Source organism: Cyrtonyx montezumae, unplaced genomic scaffold, assembly GCF_038088225.1.
Source record: "Cyrtonyx montezumae isolate F1298 unplaced genomic scaffold, pur_monq_1.0 scaffold_5, whole genome shotgun sequence".
Taxonomy (NCBI): domain Eukaryota; kingdom Metazoa; phylum Chordata; class Aves; order Galliformes; family Odontophoridae; genus Cyrtonyx; species Cyrtonyx montezumae.
Genome location: NW_027072056.1, coordinates 8190965 through 8216265, shown reverse-complemented (window position 1 = coordinate 8216265; position 25301 = coordinate 8190965). Strand labels below are relative to the sequence as shown.

The 25301-nt window shown below is 41.9% G+C and overlaps 1 protein-coding gene across 1 annotated transcript in view; it reads right to left on the bottom strand.

Annotated features, from left to right (window-relative positions):
- Positions 1 to 6933: 6933 nt before the first annotated feature.
- Positions 6934 to 25301, bottom strand: part of NYAP2 (neuronal tyrosine-phosphorylated phosphoinositide-3-kinase adaptor 2) — a 117661-nt gene continuing 99293 nt past the window's right edge. The window contains exon 7 of the mRNA XM_065748218.1: positions 6934 to 7161. Within this exon, the coding sequence (XP_065604290.1) occupies positions 6934 to 7161 (228 nt within the window). The remainder of the gene's footprint in view (positions 7162 to 25301) is intronic.

The following is a 25301-nucleotide window of genomic DNA, read 5'->3' as shown; positions in this document are numbered from 1 at the left end:
TGCCTCCCACCCAGCAGCACTGAGGCACCGCACCAAGCAACCACCAGCCCCTCTTCTTCACACAGAGCTCTGCAGGCCTTCCACACCCAGCCACTGCCACCAGAGGCAATGGGAAATCAAGGGCTGATCTCCCTTTTACTGTTCCTGAAACGCATGGGTTTTATTTATTTTTTTAATTAACCTTATTTTTCTTCGTGCATGCATCTGTAAAGCTGTGCATTTGTACAAGCGTGGAACAGCTTAATCCAATGCATTTCATGTTTCTATCAAGGTTAAGAAGCATTGCTACTACATTCATATTGCATCTCCTGGCACGAACATCTAGTCAGGTGGTAACGGAAACCAAGCAAGAAGCCCTGTTCCCAGAAGGAGAAGCTGCCCTGATCCCCCACTTCTCATTTCTCTGCTCCCAATCTAAGGGCCAGGAAGAGTGCAGGTACCCACCAAAAGAAGGTGAAGCTCTTGCACTCCTCTGCCATCTTCCTTAGTGCTGAGAGAGGCCATCACTGCTCCTGAGTTGTGGTGGACTGCTCAGGAGACAGAGCTGAGAGCTGGGGAAGAAAGTTTATGGGAAAAGTGATCCTTCATTTTAATTCACACCATTACATTTCCTCCTGGCCCACGCTGATTCCTGCCAGCTGCAGCCAGAGAACCTCTCCCCTCACACCTGTTTTTAATATGCCTCCACTTGAGGATGGTTGAGCCCAGCAGACACTTGAGCATCAAGCCCTGTGCTCTCTGCTGACCGGCTGCAACTGCAGGCACATTTGCAGCTTCTACAGTGCCTCTTGCTTTCATCCAGTCTTTGCAGCCACTTCTGAATCCCTTCATGAATCTCTCTGAGTGTATATACACTCAGAATGGCACTGGTAAAGGCTATTATTTAAAATAGAATTGATGGTGTCTCCTGCTTTCTTTGCATGTTTTCATAAAGAGTTAAGGAGAGCCAGCTGAGAACAAGGGAGGGAGAGCACAATGTTAAAAGGAACAGAAGAGGAGAGGGGAACTTTCATTGGTACGTACAAATATATTTCCCAAAGAACATTGTGAAATAAATGATTGAGAAGTAAAGGGAGCAGAGGACAAAGTGAGGTGAAAGTATGCCACAGGTGGAGAGAGCACTAAAACCACCACCCATTACCACACCCAAAATCACAATTAAGAGGCGACAGGTGTGTAATTTTGCTTTAAAGGTAAAACTGAACCGAAAGAGTTGTTGGCAGGTTTAAAAAATAAATGCCAAATGCGCTTAGTCTTGTCTTTGAGCAGTGTTTTTCAGTTGTCTTTAGTTTCTGTAAATTTTATTTAGTTTCCTGCAGTTTCCCTGTCAGCTTTGGCCATAGATCTGAGCAATGTTGACCCATTGCTCCTCTGATGGCTGCTCAGCTTCTCAGCTGTGCTCACGGCAGGTTACTGGTTCCCTAGCAAGTCAGGCCCCTGCCTGCTTTCACTGCTTCGCAGCCACTCTGGCACCAGCTAAGGTCACTCTGAATGACTGTGGCAGGGAAACAGCAGTAACTCCTGCCAGTGTTATTGTGATGGGTTTTAAAATGCACAAGGAGCAGAAACCCAAGATATAGCACTGCAGGCACCTTTCAGCTTTCAAATAAACTTAGAGCAAATGCGAGTGTAAAACTCAACCATTGCTTTTTATGGTCTTGTCTCCTTTTAATTCAAACCTCTTCTGTTTAAGAAACAATGGCACATAGAAAATGTCTCTGCAGTGGCAAAGCAAGCCAATAAACATATTCTAAAATGGAAAAAAAATCTGATTTTCCCACAATTCATGCTTCCTGCTGCATTTGGCAATTCTTCCCCTTCATTCCTTCAGGTGCTACTGTCTCCAGCAGTGGTCTTGTGTTACATGGGGAGGGGGTGGGTGGGGAGTCATGCTGGAAAGCCTTTAGGAAGGAGCTATGAGGCTACATATCATTAAATGTCCCACTGAACAGAACAGGCCACAGTTTGTCCCTTCAACTGACAGACAATCTATTTTTCTCTTTTAAGACTGAATGTCTTTGGGGAAAAAAAATAAAAAAAACTCCCCTACAAAATGCAGTTCCATTCATTTCTAGTCATCCCTATAGGGTATCTCTGCAAAATAAGGAGCCTGGGACAAAAGGCTGGAGTTTGCTTTGGAGGGTGGGTCACTCTTAATGTTGGTGGCAGAGTCTGAGGAGGAGTGGAAGCAGGTAGCAAGGCTTAGCAATGGGATCGTTACTGAGGAGAGAGGCTGTGCCACAGGAAAGCACGTGGCTCCTGGATGGAAGCTCTTGGAAAGCATTTTTGGGTCATCTGCAACCTGACTCAGAATCAGCTCCTGCAAAGAGCAACCAAAAGATTCCCAGCAGATCAGTTCCACATAGACATCTACACAAGCACGGATAGTATCTTTTTGGCATATTCAAAGAAGATTTTTCCATGAAGAGAAAGAAATGAGGTCTCTGTGCCATAGCAAGAATGTTGCTGTTGTTTTTTGTTTGTTTGTTTGTTTGTTCATTTGTTCTTTTTTTTTTAATCCTTGCTTCCTTGCTCTTGGTAATTTTAAATTGTAAAATTTCATCTTAAAAATTCAGACAGAAGATTCTCAGTCAGAGAATCCATGCTAGAAAACTGCAACAACAGAAGACACAGTAACAAGTAGTCACAAAGAAGATCAGCATCATTTGCAGGGTTTTCCAGGGGCTCTCCTTTCCCACAGCTCTGTCCTGTCCCCGGCTGCCCCGTGGAATTCTGCCGGTAGGACATCTGCTGGTTGGTTTTACGTCACGATGGAAATAAAGCTTCTGTCTGGAAACACATAAAATTATTCTTACTTTTTGAGCAGATTAAAAAAAGAAGCTTTTCAGATGGCGGATGGGCCCTTCTTCCATCAGAGTGCGTTCTGCTCACAGGGAGATCTTTGAAGAAGGGTCTTTGATGTGACCATCTTCATTACCAAACTCTGAGAGGCACTTAGAAAAACCAAACTTCTGGTTGCTCTACTGATAAATCTTATCCGGATGATTTAGTTGAGGATAACAGTCGTGGCATTAGATGCAATTAGGCATGCAAATATTAACCTATTAAAGCAATTTGTTCATTTCCCCCAACAAATGATGCGATTACAGATGTGCCTAGGGAATGCTGGAAATATATATCTGTGAGTTGACTTTTCATTCCAAGCAATCTCTGGCTAATTCCTAGCGAACAACCCAGCTTTAGATTGAAACCACCAAATGAAAATGAACAGCCAAATATTTTAAACTATTGCTTTTTATTGTAATTACACCGGAGCACAAATAAATAAGCACTAAATTATTGTAAAATGTTGTCAATGCACTAAAGAAAGCAGAATTGATCTTCAAACAACATCTTATTACTTCAGAAGTATCAAAGTACATTTAATTACATCTTACCTAAAAAAATCAAGTACAAAAATGAAAAGAAAATTAATATGTATTTATACTGTGTATATAGAAACGGATAGTAATATATTATTACAGTTAGCCTCTAGCTACTCCTTACTCCTACACAATCCCAGGCACATACCTGACAATTTCTAATGAAATATGAAAGAAAAGCAATATGACATTCAATTTTAAGATATTGGTAAATGTATTACACTGGAATGAACACAGAATGATTTCATTTTATTGAAAAACCCTGTCATTTAAAAACATAGTGCCGTTGTCCACTTAAAAATAAATAAACAACCCGAACGAAAAAGAACCATTGTATACCATTTGCTTTGTCAAAAGGAGCAATTAAGTAGACATACATTGGCTAATATACGTAAACACATTTTTAGTGCAAGAATAACAAGACCTGTGACTTTACTGTGCTTTCTTGAAATCACAGTGCACTTTACACAAATTGCTACACAATAATGTTTAACTTCAGGAGTTTAAAGCAAAATAAGTGCATACCAAACAATTTCATATATACAGTCGTCGTTAAGTGTGTGTATATATGTGATCTGTATGTATATACAGATTGCATATTTATACAGACTACAGCTTCACTGACTGTGCGTAACTAAGCACCGTCATTCACCCTGTGACACAGAAACTGCTGAGACAATAGGTAACGTGGAGAACATCTGAACAGCATTCCGACGGGATGGGGTGGGCCAGCCATCACAGGACACCAGGCAGCACGTGTCATGCCCTGGCTGTGGCCGTGACCTTGGGAAACTCCTCAGCCTGAGCCTCACTCCCTCCTCAGTAAAACGATTCTCACGAGCGCGAGGTTCAGTCCACATTTCTAAAGTGCTTGGAAGGTAAGTGCTAAGTTCTGTTTTACTTTTTTATGTAGTGTTGCGCTTTAAAACAAAATGCCATTGTTTCCATGGGATACAATGGAGGTCTGGAAGCACACGGGCAGTTATTTAAGGGCAACATAAATAGTGTTGAGCAGTAAAAGCAAAACAAGGGGTGGCTTTTATGGCAGGCTGAATGTACAAACAAGTCTGTGACAAGAACGCTTCAATTCCCTGATCGTTATTCCTATTACGCACTGATACGGAAAGGAAACAATATGAAGGAACACTACTGAAGATGGTACTGAACTGCTTTCTTTCATGTTTGTTGTCCTCCAGAGGCTCTGACACTGCAGCACCCAGCTCACCCACGTGGGTCACGACTGCAAAGCCAGCACTTGGTGTGTGGCAGTACTGCCAGACAGCAGCGTTAGTTTTGTCACCGCACGTTTAGTGCAGGGGGGAAAGAGCCGAGCTGAGCATTTCACACGTGGTTATGAGAAGTTCTTCTCCTGCCACCTAACAAGGAAGACAAAGCACTTCTGAATAATGAACCTGTTATCTCAACAGATTTCTCACGACCAACAAGCCGTCTTCTTTCCAGCAGATTCTGGAACTTTGCGAGATCTCTGGAGTTTTTCTTCTGCCATTTTCTTTCTTTAAGAAAAAAGAGAATAAGCAGAATGTACACTTGGGGTAGTGGTTGTAACATGTATTCAAAGATTCCTTCACAGCCTCTGGAGTCTGTCTCTTCTTCGGTCACTTGGGCTGTGAGGGCATCTTTAAATCTGCATTTCAATTGTGTACCCATTCCTGTCACTGTATATCCTTAACGTACAAATATTTAATGCACACATCTATGAGTATATAGAGAGATACATGCATGTATACATATATATGTGTGTATACATATGCATATATACATACACAATAATGCTAATATACATACACACATATAAACACACACTTTATCTTTTACAGAAATCTCAGTTTGGACATCAAAATATACATTAGTTAGTTATAAAATATTTAAAAACTTTATTTCAGAGGCTGAAAAGAAACTGCTACCGATAAAGCATTACTCAAACTCAAACTTTAGCAATATAGATTACAAAAACCTTCTAAAATTCGTTATTTTTGGTTTTTTGATCAGCAATTACAGCTGTGGCAATGCTGTCAATAGAATTCCAAAGAAAAGCTGATATAACAAGAAGTTTCAAACAACACAACTTTTCTTCTCACAGAATAAAATACTAAAATGATTGTTTTAGAGAGGGATTTTGTGCTACCAAATTTCAGACACATAGAAATTTAAATATACAAAATATATGCCATAGATCATTTTTTCCCACTCCACAGCAGTACAAGCTTCCCTCGTTCTCAACAGCTTCTTCCAGAAGATATTTCGCCGCATGGATTTCACCCTCATTATCAGCTTAAACCATCTCTTTCTCCCGTTAAAACCAGGAGGTCGTAATTCTTTGGTCATGACGTAATATTCTGTCAAAATGTGTGTAATATCATACAGGATTGTAAGCCAATTACAGAGGCAGCCAGGAAGATGGCACGGCAGACCCGGGGGAACATGTTCCATGGCCTCTGCTTCAAACCCATGTGAAATCGAGGGAGATTTCTGTACCAGCTATCAGGGGGCTGAATGCCAACCTCCATAGGTAACACACAGTAATCTGACACAGGACATGCTGCTGGATTTAAAACTAATAAACATGTAAACAGGTTTTGTCACCCTTCTTTTCTGGACCAAAGACAAATGCAGACAGGAGCCGTGGCTGCAGTGGCACGGCTGTAACCTGCTAACGAGCGGGCTCCTCGCCACGGGCTGTACATCGCTCAGTCACAGTGAACCATGGTCTCCACTAGCTGGCTGGATGGCACAGGGAGGAGTTTCTGTTTCAAGCTTTTCTTCAGAAAATTTAGTTTCCCTTGTTGGCAAGCAGCTATAGCTGGAGATTAACCAATTAGGATAAAACCAAGAGCAATCTATGCGATTAACTTTGTGAGAAAACTGTTGGCAGAGCTATATGTGTTGCAACTGGGGCATCCACATTGAGCACTCCTATTTGCATGGCCTGCAGTTTTGCTGTTTCACACCAAAACTCTCTCCCTTGTCCAGCCCTCCCTCCAAAAAAGCTAAGGACATCTAACAAGCACACCTATAGGTAACTTCTACAGCCCTAGCACCGAGTTGTTTTGTACATTGTCCTGTTAAATATAACGTACAACCACATGCTTTTGTACAGAGGCCAAATCTAGGCAGGTAGGAGAAATAAAATGGTGGTGGAGGTTGAGAGGGAACATGAATACCACATAGAAAATAGTTAATAAAACCATATGACAGTAACATTATATAGTAAAATTCTTCATAAATTTTTGAATATATATATATATATTTCAGCAGTGTTATTAGTTTGGGTGTTTTCAATATACTGGCAAAATATTTACATTCTAATATCTTCTGGATCCAAAAAAATCCTGGATAAATATATATGCCTTAATCCAGTTGGGAACTTAAAACTCTCTTTCGATTGACAGGTGAGCACTGTATGGGTGTGTTTGTTCCTAGGAAGTTCAACACCTGCAGGTAAGTCTTAGTTAGAGCCTTTGCCTCATTAAGAAAGCTGGCTACCTTTGCACGGTGCAATGCGGTGGAGAGAGCATCCTCCACACAGCTCTCAGATTGCAGTGTCCCAGAAAACAGTTTGTTGTTTAGAATAAGGAGGAGGGCTGTATTTCTTGGTCCCAGTATTCTTTTTCCAACTCGGCAAAATAGGCATGCTGTCCTGTTTGCAGAGTCCTTTCTCTGATTTCTGTCGAGCTTTTATTTCTTTGCAGAGGCAACGTTTTTTCTCAATCATATCTAGCATTGTATGGTCCCCTTGCAACCACTGCATACACGTCACCTGTTAGGGGGAGAAAAAGAGAGGAAGAAAGGAAAAAGAAGAAAAAAAGTATACAAATAACTATGTGGCTGTAGATTGAAGGCATCGTTTCTTTTCAAGGTTAACGTTACTCTTGAAATACCCATTTGTCTCATGAACAAAAAATCTCTATGCCAACCAAAGAAACAAAGTCAGTCATCGCTTCTTGCTACTACTCTAAAGAAAAATAAGGGTAATAAACAGTTCCCTTTTTAACTTCTCCAGAGCACTGAAAGGTAATAAAGACAAATGTTTTTGGCAAACTAGCATTAGTTGAATTTTAAATGATGAAAAGGATCTTAAAAATGCACATGGATCTGAACAATGCCCTTCAGTTGTAGAAATAAAAAATTCTATATGCTCAAACCTATGTTTTATATTGCTTTCCAAATCCAATCTGTCACATTAAAAGAATGCTACTAACACTTCTGAGGATCAAGCTAAATATAACTCTTGTGTTTGGTCAGTATTTTAACATGATTTAATGAACTCCATGCGAATTATATGGATTAACCTATCCTTTTCTATGATGATATTTCATTAACTAGAAGGCTTCAGCAGTTTAGAAACTCCATGTCTTCACACATGTAGAATATTTCAAAACAGGATCCTGATCCAAAAAGAGAGGTTAGCATATGTTTAGTTGTAAGTATATGTCACAGCCCCACCAAAGCCTGAGAAAGCTGCTTCATTTGAGTCAAGCAGGGTGCTCACGTGGTGTGTGTGCCCTCAAATGCTTCAGACTGGAACTGAAATCCCGAATACTAAACTCTTGTGAAAGAACTCATCATACTTGGATTACATACTGCATACCTGCAAACCAGATCCTCTGAGCACATACGTGCAAGCCTTGTGCCATTTCCTAAAATCTTGCAAAATCTATTTTCACCAGTGGCCATAAATCTGTAAGTGAATGCATGCCATACACTTGCAGGGGTTGTCCAAGCATATTTCTGATCTTGTCATGCAAATGTGCATGTACGCTAATACTTCGGCAGCATTTTATGATTCATGAAGGAAATGTGTGTTTATGTTATTAGTACTCAATAATTCATCTGCATTTCATTCACAAATATCAAAATGCTAGATGTGAGCGTGCACTGAGCTCCTTGCTTTGGGAATGGTCTTCCTAGAAGCCAACAAAGAAAATGCCATTGACCTCTGTAGTTGTTGCTGTCTGCTTGAATTGCATCTCTGGATAAATGGGTAATGTTCAGAATCATAGCAGGAAATAAAACTAAAAGAATAAAAATGAGAAAACTGAACGGAAAAAGTAATAAAGAATGCAGTCAAATAGAAAAATAAACAGGGTACAGAAAAGCCTTTTTTTTTTCCACAAACTGGTGTAACAAATGGTTTTTAATGACTGATAAAAGAATTTCAGATAAAACATCCTTTCTTTATACTGAAACAAAAATATGCTTACCTTGTGTTACACATTAAATAGTACTTTGAGTAGACCACAATAAGTGTTTTGCTCTTGAACGTTCTGATGAATTTACAGTTACATGGCAATATATCAGCAGTGCACGCACACTCAGCTGAACTGAACATCTTTGTGAAGACCACCACGCCTGTTCTTTCTATAACAATGCTCAGTTTATCCCCAGGAGAGGTTTAACACAGTGCAGGTATGAAGCAGGTCACTTGCCCCAACCCAGGACCTTCTCTCTTTGTCTGTCTCTTTAGCCTGGTTCCCAACTCATCCCAATAGCAGTACTCACTCCTCCCACCCCTGGTGACTCCGTGGGCTGTGGATGAGGCTCTAACAGAGGCAGTTTTCCTGCCACACTCTTCATCGATGACGCGTTACTACTTACGCAGCAGTGTCTTCATTTGGTGTGGCTCCTCCTATGTGGGTCAGGACACGGACAATGCAGTTTGCACATAATTCATTAAGCAATACACTGACAACACACAGTGGCACACCAAATTCTGGACTGAACTTGAAGACAGCAGTGCACGAATGCAGGTGTCCCCTTACAACAAGCATGGAGAGCCCTTTTCTTTTTATGACTGTCCCATGAGCAAACAGCCCACAGTGGCACCAAGCCCTGGCAGCCTGTGGCCAAGCATCAACACTGCACATCCAAGGGAGTGTGCTAGGCCACACCACCACACCCTCACCATCACATCACGCAGTGCTGGAGCCAGCACAGCATCTTCTGGTAGCTAATCCACACAGGGGACTCGAGTGGACGTGAGCGCCATTTTGACATGCTAAGCTCTGAAATACCAATTGCAACTTCACAAAGACTGAAAAGGTGCTGCAGAATGTATCAGTTACACAGACACTCTGCCACCCACTGCAAAACAGCCTCTAAAATAAACCTAAGTGTAGACAGCTTCAGAATCCCTTTTTATACTGTCCACCATCTTGTGAAGCAGTTAGAGAGTCGTTTACTATGAAGAATTCAAGTATTTCCCTTTTCCAGGACACAGGATTTCAACACTACTTGTGATGATTTAAACGCTATGTCTGTTTGAGGGCTGTTCCTTTCACATAGCACCTGCCCCCAGGGCACGTTCCTCTCCCATCTCTGCACTCAGAAAATGTGTGTGCAGCATGAAGTGCAGAAAGGAGATGTGGAAAATCGTTTGCCAAAATGGACTGAGTACATAGACAGCTACTGTGTTTGAGGTATAAGGGAAAAAGTTTAATAGAGGGAACAAATGTTCATGGTCTTTATTATTATTATTATTATTGCCCTGTTCTAGTGTTAACATGCAGCAAAATAAGTTTAAGCAAGTGCGTGACTCTTGAAGTTGCAACAAGGACCTAAGAGAATCATGACAATGATTGCTGCTAACACAAAATCTCCAACTGCAGCGAGTCCTACACAACTGTGGGCAGCAGGACTCCCAGGCCAGCACAGCACCTGGCACAGATGTTGAATCCCAGCAGTAACCCATGATGACTTCCACAGGGCTGCTGAGGTGTTTGAAGCCAATGTGTGTAGCACTGGGACTTAGACCTAATCCTTTCTGTGGCTGCTGAACCAATGGTGCTCTCAGTTCCTGCCAGAACTAATTCTTCTCACACTCTCCCTCCTTTCTGGCCTCAGTCATGCACAAGGTTGCTAATATCAGCTCTGCAAGGGGTGATATTCAATGCAAGGGATAAAATAAAAATAACAGTTACAAGTTAATGCAAAGAAGTAAAGCATTCCTAATACTACACAGCTATAGGGCCACTCTGTTCCTGAAGGATCCCGAAGTCTCAAAATTGGACATCCACCAAAAAAAGCAAGAAACCTCTTTCACTATGCAAAACTGTGTTCTTCTGCACAGTTAATTCATCAGCTTAGGAGACAGCAATGTGTTGTCACCTTACTTTCACTATCTGTCCTAACTGTAATATTTCATTCTCAAAATATTAGCAGTGAACCCCATAATGATCTGTCAAATATTCTCAGATTTTATTCTGGCAGTGCCACAGAACAAGAAGTCACATTATAAAACCTTCTTTCAACAATGAAAAAACAGTAACACTGAGAACTTTAACATTCTCAAAATATTGTACAAAATGTTTTGTCTACTGAGTAAAAGGCAGAGTCCAAAACTTCACTACTGGTGAGTGTTTCAAAGCTTTACGAAGGTCTGAGACAAATTAGCTGAACAAAATCCCTCCCTTACAAAGTGGGACTGGTGTATTTCTGTGTGTAGGTGCCTCCAGGAGTCTTGGGGCAGACTTTTGTTGGGCAGAACATCTACAGGACAGGTCCTCTGACCAGAGGTCGGTACCCTCCATAGCTCTCATAGGTCCCTGTGAGTTGCCAGACACATGCATGCTACTGAAGAACAGTAAAGCAAAATATTCATGATGCATACAAACCAAACAATCCTATATTGCAAAGCCTTTCTAAATGAAAAATACAAGAGCTGTGAGAAGGAAAACGTGGGAGCCAGACTGAAAATACAGTGAACAATCTCTGAAGCCAGGATGTAAGCGTGAAGTGTGGGCTGGATAAATCCGCTCTAATTCCCGCTCCTGGGAGGCAGTGCAGGAAACGTTTCCTTCAGAGGTGCAACACAGTTTCACAACAGTGCCACAAAGAAATGTGCTGCTAAAAATCCCATGGTGGAGAGGAGTCAAAAAGTTTGGAAGTGTTGCCCATTTTCATCAATTTTTGAGCAAACTTTTCTAATATTTAGATTGAACCCCCAACATTTTATGCTCTATAACTTTTCTGAGTGTTTTATGGAGTATGAACTTCTAATGACAAAAAAAAAAAAAAGTTATGGATCACCGTATGAGGGCTTAGACATAACCATAACCCATGCCTTCTGTGTGACATCTTGGCTGACATGTTTTTGCTTTTCTTTTTTTTAATGCTGCTGTCTTTTTGGAAGTTAAATCACAAGCAATAAGAGAGTCCCATGATTCAGCAGTGCTTCTGTAATTTTTTTCCTAGTACAATAGGTTCCCACTTACTGTACTGAATTGCACATTATGGGGACCGAGGAAAATGCTCATCTCTTCTGGTCCCTGTGAGTGTCCTCTCTCTCCTGTGGGACAGGCAGAGGGGCTGACTTCATTTACATGAAGGATGAGGAACACCACACCTCACACATGTGATTGTGGATGTTGTACAAACACTCTTCTTCATGACGACAGCACATCATAAATAAAATGAAAGCCCAACCACTGATGTGAGGCTGTAACAAAGTGATCTTAAACCAACTCAAACTAGAATGAAATAAAAACGTCATCGACATTCGGAGATCAGTAGCAGTGACTCCTGCACCTGAAAACAAAGTGACCCATGAGCAGTGCAAGCTGTGAGCAGTGCTACCCATGACTCAGCAGAGCCAAACATGCTGGATTGTTTGGGCAGGCTACTAGGGGTAAAGCAAAAAGGCTTTCTGAAAGCCACTTACCATCCTCTGGGAGGAAAAGGTACTGCCTCCCTCTTTCCTCTTGCCTGTGCTCATACAGGAGCCTCCAAACTCTCTTTCCCACTGAAACATTCGATGGTGCCTTCTCTCATGCACACGGGTCCCAGCCAGCTGGCCAGGAGGTGTCGCCAGGGCGCTTCCACTCGGGAGGGTGGCTCCTAGGTGGCAGCCGTGTGCCATTGCTGTGGGTGGCAGTGGGCTATGCTAAGTAGCAAGAGTTAGCTCATGATACGTTCTCTGAAAGTCTCAGCTCGACACGGAGATCCTGTCAGCACGCCTTCACAAAAGGGGAGTTGTCCAATGTGAGAGTTCAGCAGGAGTCAAGTTTCTAAGGCTCTGGGCACCAAGATCCTTGCCCATCTGAAGACAGAAGGAGTATACCCACCAACTTCATGGGTCCGAGAGCTTGACTACGGTTTGTTCAAACAGATAGTAAACGCCCCTCAAATGCTTTTAAAAGCCTTCTAAAAAGCATTTGGAAAATAATAAGGCTTCTGTTGCTAACTGTCAGCTATAACTGTAGCACTGCAATTAAATAGTTACTTCCAGTGGCTGTAAACGCTGGGAAGTGAGCATAAAGCTACAGGCTACACCGGCAGCCACTCCTCCTGCACAGTGTTGACACAAAGCATGGTGTAATTTGACCCAGCCCAGTTAGTCATTCACACAGCTCTGAACTGCTACCCAGCTCTCCTGTTACCACTAAATTCAAAACAACAATTGGTTATTAATACAGAGGTGATTAAAAGCAACAGCATGTTGAGGAACACATAGCATGTGCAAGGTGAGCTGTGAAAGCAGACGCTCGCCATGCAGACCGTGCATGGTAGTGCTCCCAGGAGCATCTGAGAACACAATTGCAAATCTGCCTCCAGGAGTGTCCAAGGTGTTTTCTGAAGGTGCTCCCCAGCCCCGCAGCCGCACTGCCGTGAGCCCTCTGCATTCCCGTACCCACATCACAAGCACAGGCACACACACAGTGCTGAGCACCACGCAGTGCTGAGCACCATGCAGGCTGCACTCTCTCTTCCTTCACACAAGGAAACTTTCATTTTTGCCTTGAACTGAGAGAAATGTTAACTGAAAAAAGGCATAGAAACATGTACGGATGGCCTGCGCTAAGCACTTGTTTCTAGAAAATTTGCTAGCAGTACATTTCTGATTGACATACACAGCACACCAGAAGCAGAAGAAAACATGCACTTTCAGCTTTCTCAAGAATTTTCCCCTTTCTATTTCTAATTCAATTCAAGCCACTAAAAGCCAATTTTCTGTTTGTATAGAAACATCTCTAATGCTACTGGCACAGATCTGGAAATGAACATTTGCCAGTCAACCTGTCATTTCTGCTGTGGCAGAAATAACGTAGGTGTTATCACACAGTTGTTGGCATCCCAGTGCTAGGATCCAGGTGATAATATTTTTAAGGATTGGGAAAGAATTCCATTCGCACAACAGTTTTAACAAAATATTTATAATCTTGCACCGCATATTTAAAGGATTTCACTGACACCTGCTATTTCAACTTCTAAAATCGCATATGCATCGCATTTCAAGGCCATCTTAACATTTGGAGTTGCTGAGTTCAATGTTTTGATTTCCATTATTCTGTATTTCTAAACTTCTGGGAATATGTTTTCTTACAAATGATACTGCTACAGGAAAACAAAACAAAACAAAATGAGACTCCCTGTAAAACTGTTCTAGCACTTCATGTAGCTCCTGTAATTACACGGTGCAATACAGTAAGAGAAGTCTGGGCACCTTTTCTAAATGCCGGACTCGACAAAAGATTTATTGCATTATGCTCTGTGGTCTGACTAATTCACTTCTTAAAAGCAGTTAACAAGAATCTTCGGAACTCCATGAATTCCAGAAGATTCAAGATTATGAACAATTAACACTTACCTAAAAATTATATTAGCAAATAGCAAACCATCAGCACTTCTGACTGCAGACCTCCTCTGCCATGATTACAAAATGGCACAGCTACTTTGTACAGAATCAGCATTGCACATCTCCTATGCCTCAAGTTTTCTGGCTACCCTCAGGTTATTGCTGAGGCTATCGATAACAAAAACTTCAAAGGATAAATTCACCATCCTGCACTTTGTTTTCATGCTGGCAGTCTCACTATAGATCTTCTTGACCTTGCATTAGTAATATATTTGTAAACCTCAATTCTTCTCATCTAAGCTGATTTTTTTTACACCAAACAACTGTCTGAAATGTACTGCTGGATTCGCTGTTAGGTAACACATCCTGTTAATGCTGGTACGTTTCAAGTAAGAGGCCATAGAGCATCTCATACTGGATATATTGTGTAAAGCTGTCTCATGCATCTCATTTATGCAGTGGATCATCACAAGTGCATTTCTATTGAGATTACTTATGAAAAATCAAAGCTTAATGTATGTCTTTGCTAAGCAATAAATGTAGAACTCAAGCAACCCACCATGACACATCCTCTCGTTCACTGCAAAATAGAAAAGAAAATTCAATATTGTATTAGGTCAATCATAGGAGGCACAAAGGACAGAATACCCAGTCTTTGTGAGAGTTCAGAGGTACAGAGACCTTGTGCTAAGTGCACAGCAATGTAACACTGGAAAGTCCTAGATTCCATTAGTAGGTTGCTAACTCTGTCTCCCTACCTCTTCCTCTTGCTGAGAGTTGCTACCCCAACACGTGTGCCTTAGCTGCACATCTACCGATCTTAAAAAAGCAGGGTGGTTTGAAGCAGTGACCTCGATGACTACTGTACCCAGCCCGGCCTATGGCCAAGCATGTCCACAGCACAGGACACCTGTAATTAGTGTCTCTTGCTCTAAATTATGGTAGTGTTGGAAAACAGGTTTTAAATCTCATGATGAGATGAACAATGCCTCCTCCTTTGAGTTAAGATGTGGCACAGAGCAAGGAGAGCAGCTGGTGGGTTTGACCCTTATCTCTTCTAGATCGAGCCCTTGCAGATTGCAAAAGCTTTTGTGTACAAAGGAGCTGAAGGCAGCAAAGTACAGACTCTAGGTCACTGTTTCTTGTCATCCACTAGTGACCAAGAAAGGCAGAAAAACTGAATTGGAATAAAAAAATGAGTGACAACAGTACCAACACTTGAACTGAGAGAAAGTGGACATTGTGGCCTGGTCTAAATAAATGAAAATGTGACATGGAGAAATCTCAAGGTCAATTAGTATCCCCACTTTATTGGACACCATTTTACACAAGCCAGAAATAAATGCACGAGCTTCAGTACTCTTCCTCCTGATGCCAGGAGATTTAACTGAAGACTTAACTAACCTTTATTGCTGTGACAGTTGAAAAACTTCACCAATTTTTCAGTTAAGCCACTAAATCTTTGTATTTTTCTAGTATTTTCAAGAAAGTGGTTGTAAGAATCACTTAAAATATAATAATAATAGTATATAATAATAATAGTAAATAATAATATTAATCCATTAAGGGACAATGCCTCAGCTATGAAAGGGCTTTTCCTTCCAGATCTTCTTGTTTAGTATTTGGTGATCTAAGCACACTAACCCCAGTTTGAAATGTAGTTAATGAACAGATACTGGACTTACAAACTGTACTGACAGCTTCTAAAGAATTCAAATGTGAGAGTCTTTCTTGGTACATAATACTACATCTACTCTAACCTCAGAGCAACATCATGCAATCTCATATGTATGAGGAATTGCTTAATAATTTATTACCTAAATCTGATTTAGTCATGATTTACTGACAGAGCTGAAGTACAAGCAAGAAACTTAGACTGGTACATTAAGATTTTAGAAAATGGGATTCACTGGGTGCAGTGGTTGCCATGTGTTACTTCTGCTTTTCTGTTTTAAAGGCAATCTCCAACTGGATGGCATTTGCTGATGTAGCAGGATGCCAGTTTAGCATTAATTCACTGAGAAGATTGCAACAGACGAAACCTCTAACAGTGGTGTGCTGAACCACAGCTTCATTCATGTGAATCTGTGACCCATCAGGCAGCATGGCTCCAGCCAATGGCAGCAGCTTGGGTTGAACTCCAGTTCAGGTCTCCACAGGAAATTTAAACACCCATCTTGTAAGGAATGGCTGAAGACAATCAGTTACACACCAAACATTCTAATGCGTGTTAAACTATGCACATGCATCCCATGTAACATAAAAGAACAAACTGCCAACCCGCAAAAACCTGTTGTTTTGCTCTAGTTTGTGTTTTAAAAGTTGGTGCAGAAATCAAGCAAGAGCCATAATTTATTATTATTTAAAATAATAATATCACCATTGTCTTTTCTCATTTCTTTACTCTGTCCTCTTGTGATCCAGATGTAAATTATACAGTAGATATTATGAAACCCAGACAGTAATCGTGCCTTTCCAGATTGTAAAAGAGATGGGCCAACAGCACCCAAGAGACCATTAACCACCATTGCCTTGAGAAGGCTAAAGATTGGCCTGGACCACGCACACAAAGCTCACCTAATGGAATGTATCCTTTCCCCATCCTATGTTTTGTTGCCAAAAAGCATTCCTCAGATATTCCAGTTGTAGATGATTGAAATGGGAATATGCTCTTGATGTGAGTGAGGTCAGAATTTAACCTTTTAACTGAATAGGAAAAAATGAAAAGGGTTTTCTATGACGCGGTTTTGTTTGGGGTGAAGGTTCTTCATAACAGTGTCTCTGTCACGCTACAGATTCTGTACTACTTCCTGCATAAATATTTGTCTTCTAAGATTTTTTTCTGAGTAGCTGCTGCCACTCTGCTGCAGTAATGTACTATGCATGGAGTCTGGTCTGGCTGGACAAGATAATACACTGATAAGATTAACATTAAAGGAAGTGAATCAATCACTCTCAGGACTCAGACAGAAACACATATGACTGTCACTGAAGCTCCAATTCAGTGAAGAACAAAAACATGCTCCTCTGGAAAATATTGTCCCCTTGATTTACAGGGATGTTCTGCTACTCAAGATAAGCCTGTGCCCTTCTGGCTCAAGGCAAGTTAACTGTGCCTATATTCAGTTGCATGGTGATTAAATAAAGGGCTAGCAGGGCATGGTTAGCTGTTTCAATAAATGCCTAATCAATGGGCATTGTATGCTACTGTAGACTGCAAAGCATAAGAGGCAGCTTGAAAACAGCTAACAAACCCTTTCCAAAATGTTCCTATTAGGTTGATTAATCAAGTATGGTATCAAAATCTGCTCCTAGAGCTCACCTACACTGCAGACACTTTTCTTTCCAGGCTGAGTAAGGTCCTTCTCTATCCAGTATTTACATGTGCGAGTCCTCCTTGTGTACAGAGTTGGGATTTGCTGCATGAAAGCCCAACTGGGTAAGGGCATTTCTACACCAAGGGACACCAGGCCAGCGTAAGATACAGTGAATCAAGCCTACAGAGTGTGGACTGTTATCCAAGATTTTTCAACCATAAAAAGCTGTCATGAAAAATATAAGTGTCTTGGCAATTTATATATACATATATATATATATTTACTGAAGACCTGGAAACGTTAAATTAATAAAATAATTAATAAAAATAATAATATTTTAAGGATCTCATTTAAAATACATGACATTTTTATTTTCATTGTTTAACAAGACAAAATGAGAATAAAAGTAAGTTATCAAAAGTGGGTGCTGGCAGTCATACTTCTCCACAGTTGGTATACATAGGATGTATATGAATAGCCACACATTTCTAGTGAAAGACTATGAACAAACACACATACATATACATAGGTATATAAACATACTATACATACATACATGAGTGAATATACATATTTATGTGCATACAGTATACAGACGAGAAACTATACAGGTACAGTAAGTGCAATATACTGTATAAGGCTATACAAACATCGAAAGACTCTGGTGAAATGGCAACAACCATGAGAACAAAGCTTGGATGGTTTGTGACAGTGCAGATGGTGGGGAAAAACTTGCTGTTCTGTGTCGTGTTCTATGCATCAGGCACACATAGTTCCAACAGAAAACATGGTACAATACATCCCGTTCATATACAGAAAAGGTAAGACAGGTGGGAATGCATGGAGGTAACTGAAATGTGCACGAGCAGACAGATCAGGTTCTTCTACCTAGAATACAGAATGGTTGGTACAGAAAATGCCTATATATAAACCCATGCTTTCATGAATCCATGCCATTTTTATTTCTATTTTTCCTTTAAGAATATTATAAAATTTTTCCCCTGAGTTAAACATAAATACACACAGAAAAGGGAAAAAAGGAAATTGCATGCTTCTGTTTTTGTTTTTTGATTTTTTTTTTAACCAAGGCACAATGTCTTTAATAGTGGTTGCAACAGCATTTGAAATAAACTTTACAATTGTTATTGTTCTGGTACTGTATTCTTAATGTAACTATGCTAATTGTCTGCACAGAAAAGCCTCAGCACAAGTTTTGAAGTGAAATTACAAATTTCAGAAGAGAATAAGCAAATTTATGAGAAATGCCTTAAAGAGAGATTCCCTAAAGAGGAAGGAATGCTACCAAATGAGATCCTTTAAGCAACTTATGGATGCTTAAGACTGAAATAATTTCACATAACTACATTGTATATTTGTTTAATATTGTGGTAAGGTTTTAATTATTTTCAGTAGAACCATGTGCAATGCTGGAGGAGCTGGACACAAAGAACTTTCAACAATTTTTTCTTGTCGTAGGCAGGATAGAACAGCGATCTCACTAATTCTGTTTCATAACCTGTAAGAGGTATAGCTTAGTAACATTTGTTCTGTTAAACATTCCAACTTTTAAGGCATACATCTCTCTATCTCAAGCACTGCCCTTTATTGGGAATACTACTGCTAAATTTCTGAGGACATCACATTCATTTCTGCACCCTCATGCACAACTCTGATCATCAAAAATTGGGACTGGCTGGGAGGGCTGTGCTTCAGCTGCTGTCCCCGTGTCTGAGCCCTATTTGCAGGGCTCCAGAGGCACACAGTCATAAAAGAAGTCCTAAAAGGAAAGGCATAAGTGTGAGCCCTTCGGTTGCTGCCCTTCGCTGCTTCCTTTTTTCTCATCTCCTCCTAATTTCTTCCCTTTTTGTTGATAAAAGCATTGCTTGTGCCACAGTTGGCCTTGCCTTTAAGTACGCCGAGATCCTCCTTCCTTTCCCTCACAGTCTAGGCTGCACAATGGGTTAGACCTGCCTGTTTCCTTGCCCTCTGCCCTCCTGCTGATGTTCTGAACATCTCAGCAGCTTCCAGGGGCTGTGTCAGTCACTTTCCAGGGAACAGTCACCTGCACTGTGCTGCTCCAGCTGTCGCATCCCTCACACATATTCCTGTTGAGCTAAGACTATTTCTTAAAGTAATGAAACACTGTCCCAACTCAACACGCAGACGAAATCTTCTCATGACTGCTCTCTTTAAAAAAGTAAATGCCTAGAGCTGAAATATGACCAGGTAAATATAGAAGAAAAAAAAAATAAAAATAAAATAAAACAATATGAGGAAGTGAAACCTCCCATAAACACTGCACTTCATTCCTTATCCAAGTACTATTGTATTTGAGAAGTTTCAGCTATTTATGTGAGGGAACAAACTTCTTTCTCTACTCTGCTGGCAAGCTTACAAAACCCATCTAAGCATAAGAGATCGGAGTAAGAGATTGCAATATTCTGCCTCCCAGTCTCCATCAGTATATTGCAAATTATGCTGTGTTGGAGCTTGAGGGGTGAAAAAAACTATGCAGATAAAACAAGCTCTGCTCACTCTGCTCCTGTGTCCAGCACCTTCTTTCTGCAGCACTACCCTTGCTAAAGCTGACATGCTTCCCTCAACGTTTCCTTTGTGTCCTTATCCTAAAACTGCGTCCCAAATGGCTATAACCATTATCACCTTTACAAAACCAGCAGGCTGCTGTGCAACCACAGACCCGTGTGCTGTGCCCCCAGCAGTTCCATAGGTTTGAAGCAGCCCCAGGCTGTGGGGTAGCACTGAGCACAGCCACCAAATCCCGCTCGGGCCTTGGGGCCTGCTAAGGCCGCAGCATGTGCCTGGGCTGCACAGCACGAGTTTTCTCATGCTCTTCAATCAGTGCTTGGCAGCACACGACCCAGCAATGCAGTGACCTGCTTCTGCTGCATGACCACACCAGCCAAATGCTGAGGAAAACGTTTTGGGACAGCAGCAGCAGGGCTGTCTGCCAACAGAAGGGAGCTCTGACACATCGGCTTCTCGTGCCAATCAGTCAGGCATGCCTGGGAGGTGAGGGATGATGGATGCAGCAATCCCATCCCCTTCAAGGTTTGCATTTCTTTTCTTTCTTTTTTTAAGAAGCATTCTCTGTTTGCAGTCTGCATATTTAGAAACAATCTGTGTGGCTTTGGACCCACGGACTGATTATGTAAGACCAGATTCAGGCTGCAACGTACCATAATGCGATGTGGAGCCGTCCCTACACATTAACATTCCTGTTGCTGCTCCCATCCAACATGTTGTCAGTGTATTTAGCTGGACTGACGACAGCAGAATTTTGCCATCGTGTGTGCAGAGTATTTGTCCTTGCAGAGACAGGAAAGGATGGCCTAAAGTAATCCCCGCGCTCCCTCTGGTGGGCACAAGGCTCTGCTGCGCTTTGTGAAAGCACGGGCACAAACCCAGCACACCCACGTCCCCAAGGTCCTTAGCAGGCAGACCCCCCTAGGCTCGGAATGACTCGGATTTTCACATTCTCTCAGGCCAAACTCTGGTCAAAACCAGCACGTCAAGGTAGAAGCGGGAACACCTCATGTCCCATCAGCGAGGGGCTGTGCCAGGGGTTTCTCTGCACCCTTCTGTGGGTTCTTCCACAGCTGCCCATCCACCCAGGTGGGACTCAGGGGCTTCTTCCTCCCAGTCAGTTGCAAAACTGCCTTCACAAAACTCTGACTGTGTCTGTATTTGTTTTCTCCTACAGTGATCCTCATGACTTCTCCACGAGTGGAGCAGGATCCCTCCATGGGAGGGACATTGAGAAATAGAAACCATTTGTGACATTTTTCTAACTAAATTTACCTTGTTTTCTGGTGTAAGACAGGCAAATACATTTCGTTATGTTAGTGGCTTATAAAACTGAATAAATCACTGTCAAAGATACCATGGATTTTATTCCATATATATTTTGCACTTTCTAATTTCACATTAAACCAAAGCTTAAGCTTTTCCTGACAGTCATATATGTACCAGTCTCTGCAGCTGTTTACTCTCTCTCATCTGTTACACTGGGCTTACAAATCCGTGAGGTAAGGGCAGGATTTGTTCTGCATATTGTCTACACACATAGGAACTTTATTTATGATGCTTAGACAAATTTATTATGGACATCATTTATGATTCTTAGATGTTATTACAGTAAATTCTACTGGTGAACATGAGGTAGATTTTAGATCCGGTGCCTGTCCCAAGCCTTACTAAAAGTGATGGTTAAGCAGAAGGAGTAATTAAGTTCCTTCAAGTAAACAGCTTCATAAGCTACCATCCAAAGCAAAAAATGGCAGATAGAAAGTGCAGACCAAAAACCCACAGGACTTCTGATTACAGAGAGAGGGGCTAAGGGGCTGCTCCCACAGCGTGGACACACATTTTCAATGAAGAAAAACATCAAGTAGCAAAAAGGGACCATGATCCTGGCTCCAGGAGCACGGAGACAGATCTCAGAGGCACCACACTGTCCAAAGGGGAACATTTGGGATCTAAATTGTGAGAGGAAAACGATCATCATCATTTGATGAATTGTTCTAAATGTTTTGCTATCCTACATCCAAAATGCATGGTACAGTTTCAGAAATTTTGAAAATGAAACGAAAGAAAGAGAGACAGAAGAGCCATACCAGAGTGGTAATTAGCACTGTAGCTTGACACTTCTTTTCAATAGGAACTTGATACTGTGTCTCACCTGAGATCTTTAACAAGCAGCCCAGGGGGAGGTGGGGAGGGGGGTCCTTAATTTCCCTCTGGCCCAGGGAACAGGTATGACAGAGATTGGTTCTCTCATTGCAAAAGGCCTGCACTACTAAAACCATAAAAGCAGAATCATTTTGCTGGTATTCAGACAGGATGAAGGTCTGCCAAACTCTCCATCTACCAGCAATTACTGTGTTTTTCATGGACTGGAAGTTGAAAAAAAGCAAACAATTGCAGTGATCAGACAGGGAACAGGGATCATCATTTGTGGATGCTCATTTTTCAGCAGCAGAACCTGTTAAATGGGGCAGTCAGGCACCTGGCCCTGCTAAGGGGCTGACAAGCACTGGGTGTTCGCTGATTGCTTTGAACTCTGGTACAGTGGTGCTGGGAAAATTGCAACTTTAAGCTGAGAATAATGGAAGAGCACAGATGCATTGTTTGATGCATAATTTGCCAACTAAAGCATGATAATGCCAAGTTATCAGGGAAGTTTTTTGTCTAGGTGCCTTCAAAAATAATTATGGCCGTAATAGTAACAATTTAACCTTGTATTCATTCATTAAAGGGTGAACACAATGCTTACAAAGCGTACAAGGACGATAATATACTTCGTGTACTATAATATGCTTTGTATACACAGCTAAGGCTGGAGACATTCAGAACTGGGTTTGTGATACTTAGCTGACCCAGAACAGCATTATTCATGCACTGAGGCATGAGCTGCATCGCTTGGGAGCGCCCTGTAACTGCCAAGGTTCAACTCCTGAATTACTTCTCCTAAGTTTCGTGAATTCCTTTCTATGGGCTCACACTGCGCTTAAACTACAGAGCATTGTTCTAGGAGCGTTTCCTCAGGAACGGCTCCCCAGGCTGCTCAGGGGACCCCACACTGGGCCGCGCCGCTGCCAGCGCCGAGCGGGCCGAGCGGCCCCGCGCAGCGGCGGGAGGGACGCGGCCGGGGGCCGCCAGGCGGCGCCATGAGCTCGCCCAGCGCCGGGCCGGGCCGGGCAGCGCCTCGCTAGGCTGCCGCGCCCCGGGGCCGCAAAAGCCACAGCCCCGCGGGCAGGCGGCCTCCGGAGCCAGGCCCGAGGAGCGTGAGCTGTCGCGTTACGGCGGTGTAACCACTGCCTGAACAATAAACAGTGAGATGCAAGCCGCAGAAGTGTAAAAACGCACCAGTGTGTCTCCCTGAAGAGGAGAAACGTTCAAAACCGTCTTTCAGCTGCAGGTTTAAAGCAGTCATTGTGCTTTTCTGTCTCCTTCCTCGTTTAAAGCGCAGAAAACAGAAAACCATAACAGAAAAATCCTGGTTCCTTGCTTTCAGGACTCTACAAAGCTTGGATTTTCATTTCCTGGAAACAGCTTTGTTAGTGGGTTCAAACACCAGACATGAGCATATAAATTGTTGCCCAAAAGACAAAAGCTTTATGGAGTGCCTTCATTTGGTGCAAGATGGTGATTACACAGCGGGGTCGGTGCTGTGAAGGAGCCCCTCTCCCCTTCGCAGCACTGGGCTGCGGCAGAGCACAGACGGTGAAGTCCCGTGCCGTGCTCCCTGCTGGGGGCTGCCAGGGCAGAGAAACACAGCCCCATCCTGCTGCAGGCCGAGGCAGACACCATGCAAGGAGCTGAGCCACACTCAGGGGGAAAGGCCACAAAAAGCTTGGCATTGATTTTGATGTTTTCTAGCCTTTTCTTCAGCACCAGTCGAGACTCTTTCATTCATAGCGCTCCATGTATTTTCATTCCTTCCGCTAACTTAATCTCAGGATGGTGTCTGGATTTAATTTTCATCATCACTTTAAAGCTTAGATCTTCCTTCCTTGCTAAATTTGGAGATAGATATCATTGGCCAGACCTCCCCACAGGAAGGCACCAGGGCTTGCAGGCATGCTAAGCTTCCAGAGGTAGGGACAGCATGCTGCAAGGAGACAGCAGGAGGGGAACTAGAGTGCTGCCTTCCCACTGAAAAGCAAGGAACTAAGGGGCAGCATGGGAAGAAGCTGCATGTTTGTAGATAAGTACACAGCTTTGTGGAAACACATGGAAAGAGGCAGAGAAGCTGAAATATCGCCATCTAACTACCAGGAGTTTTGTTATCTGAGGGTGTATATTCTCTCAGGTTGCAGATCTCATAAACACAGGGATCAGTCCTTTAGGATGTGTTGTTATAACGTGCCCTACTCTACTCATATGCAGCTTAATACATGACTTTCCAACAGCTGTTTACATCTTAATGAAAATAAATTTCACTTTGCAAAATTAATTTGCAGCAAAGACGACTAGAGACAGTTACATTGGTTCTTTTTCCTTAGAGTGGAATTAAGCCGTAGCAGTAACGTAGAGATGGTTTTTATGTGCATTAAGAATATAGATTTGAGATGCTCTGCTATCCAGCTGAGGGACTTTCACAGAGTAGATTGCTTGAAACGTTTTCCACCTTACTAATGAGCACGCTTGATACATATATATTCTGCATGTGATAGGGATTTTTGAGCCCATCCATAGCATGTAATCGTTCCTTACTCTGAGATGAAGATATGGATAATGATAGGGGGTGGGAAAACATCACTGTACTGCAGTAGTATCTATGGCTCCAAATCCTGTTTACTTTGTACATGTGAACCATTTTTTTTCACTACCGGGGTGTTTTGACATGCCTGAGCATTTGCCATTGCAGAGCGAAACACCTCAGCATGCCTGACACAGAAGTCATAGGCATGAGGCTCAGAGGTTGCAGCAGTAAGGGAGAACATTTATTTACCGAGGCATCCTGAGACTGTATTTAATTTCTACCTTAGAATCCTCACATAATGGTTAACTTCTATTGTCCTCTGTCTCCTTGGGTAGAAACAGAAGACTGGTACTTGTTTGCACTTCAGTATAAAGGCCAAACACAGATGGACTTCCACAGTTCCTAGTTTTATCCACACATTTCTTTATCTCTAAGATCAAGATGTAACTTTCTTTACTTTCTAGAACATTTTCCCCTTCCCTGTAGCTCTCTTTCCAGGGGATCACATTCTATGAAGTGTAGAACACTTCTCTACTACTTACATTCCCCTCTTTAGGATACATATTTATATCATGATATGTATTCAGCATATATAGCTATTTTTCACTTGTGTAGCTCAAAAATATTCTATGCTACTGCCATATTTCAGTTTTATACTCTCCAGTTGTCTTCCTTTTCTACTTCCTTAATTTCTTACATTTTATTCTTACACAATTAATAACTTCAGTTTCAAGATGATAAACATTTTTTATCCTTCAATTTAAATTGAGTCAATTTTTTAACTT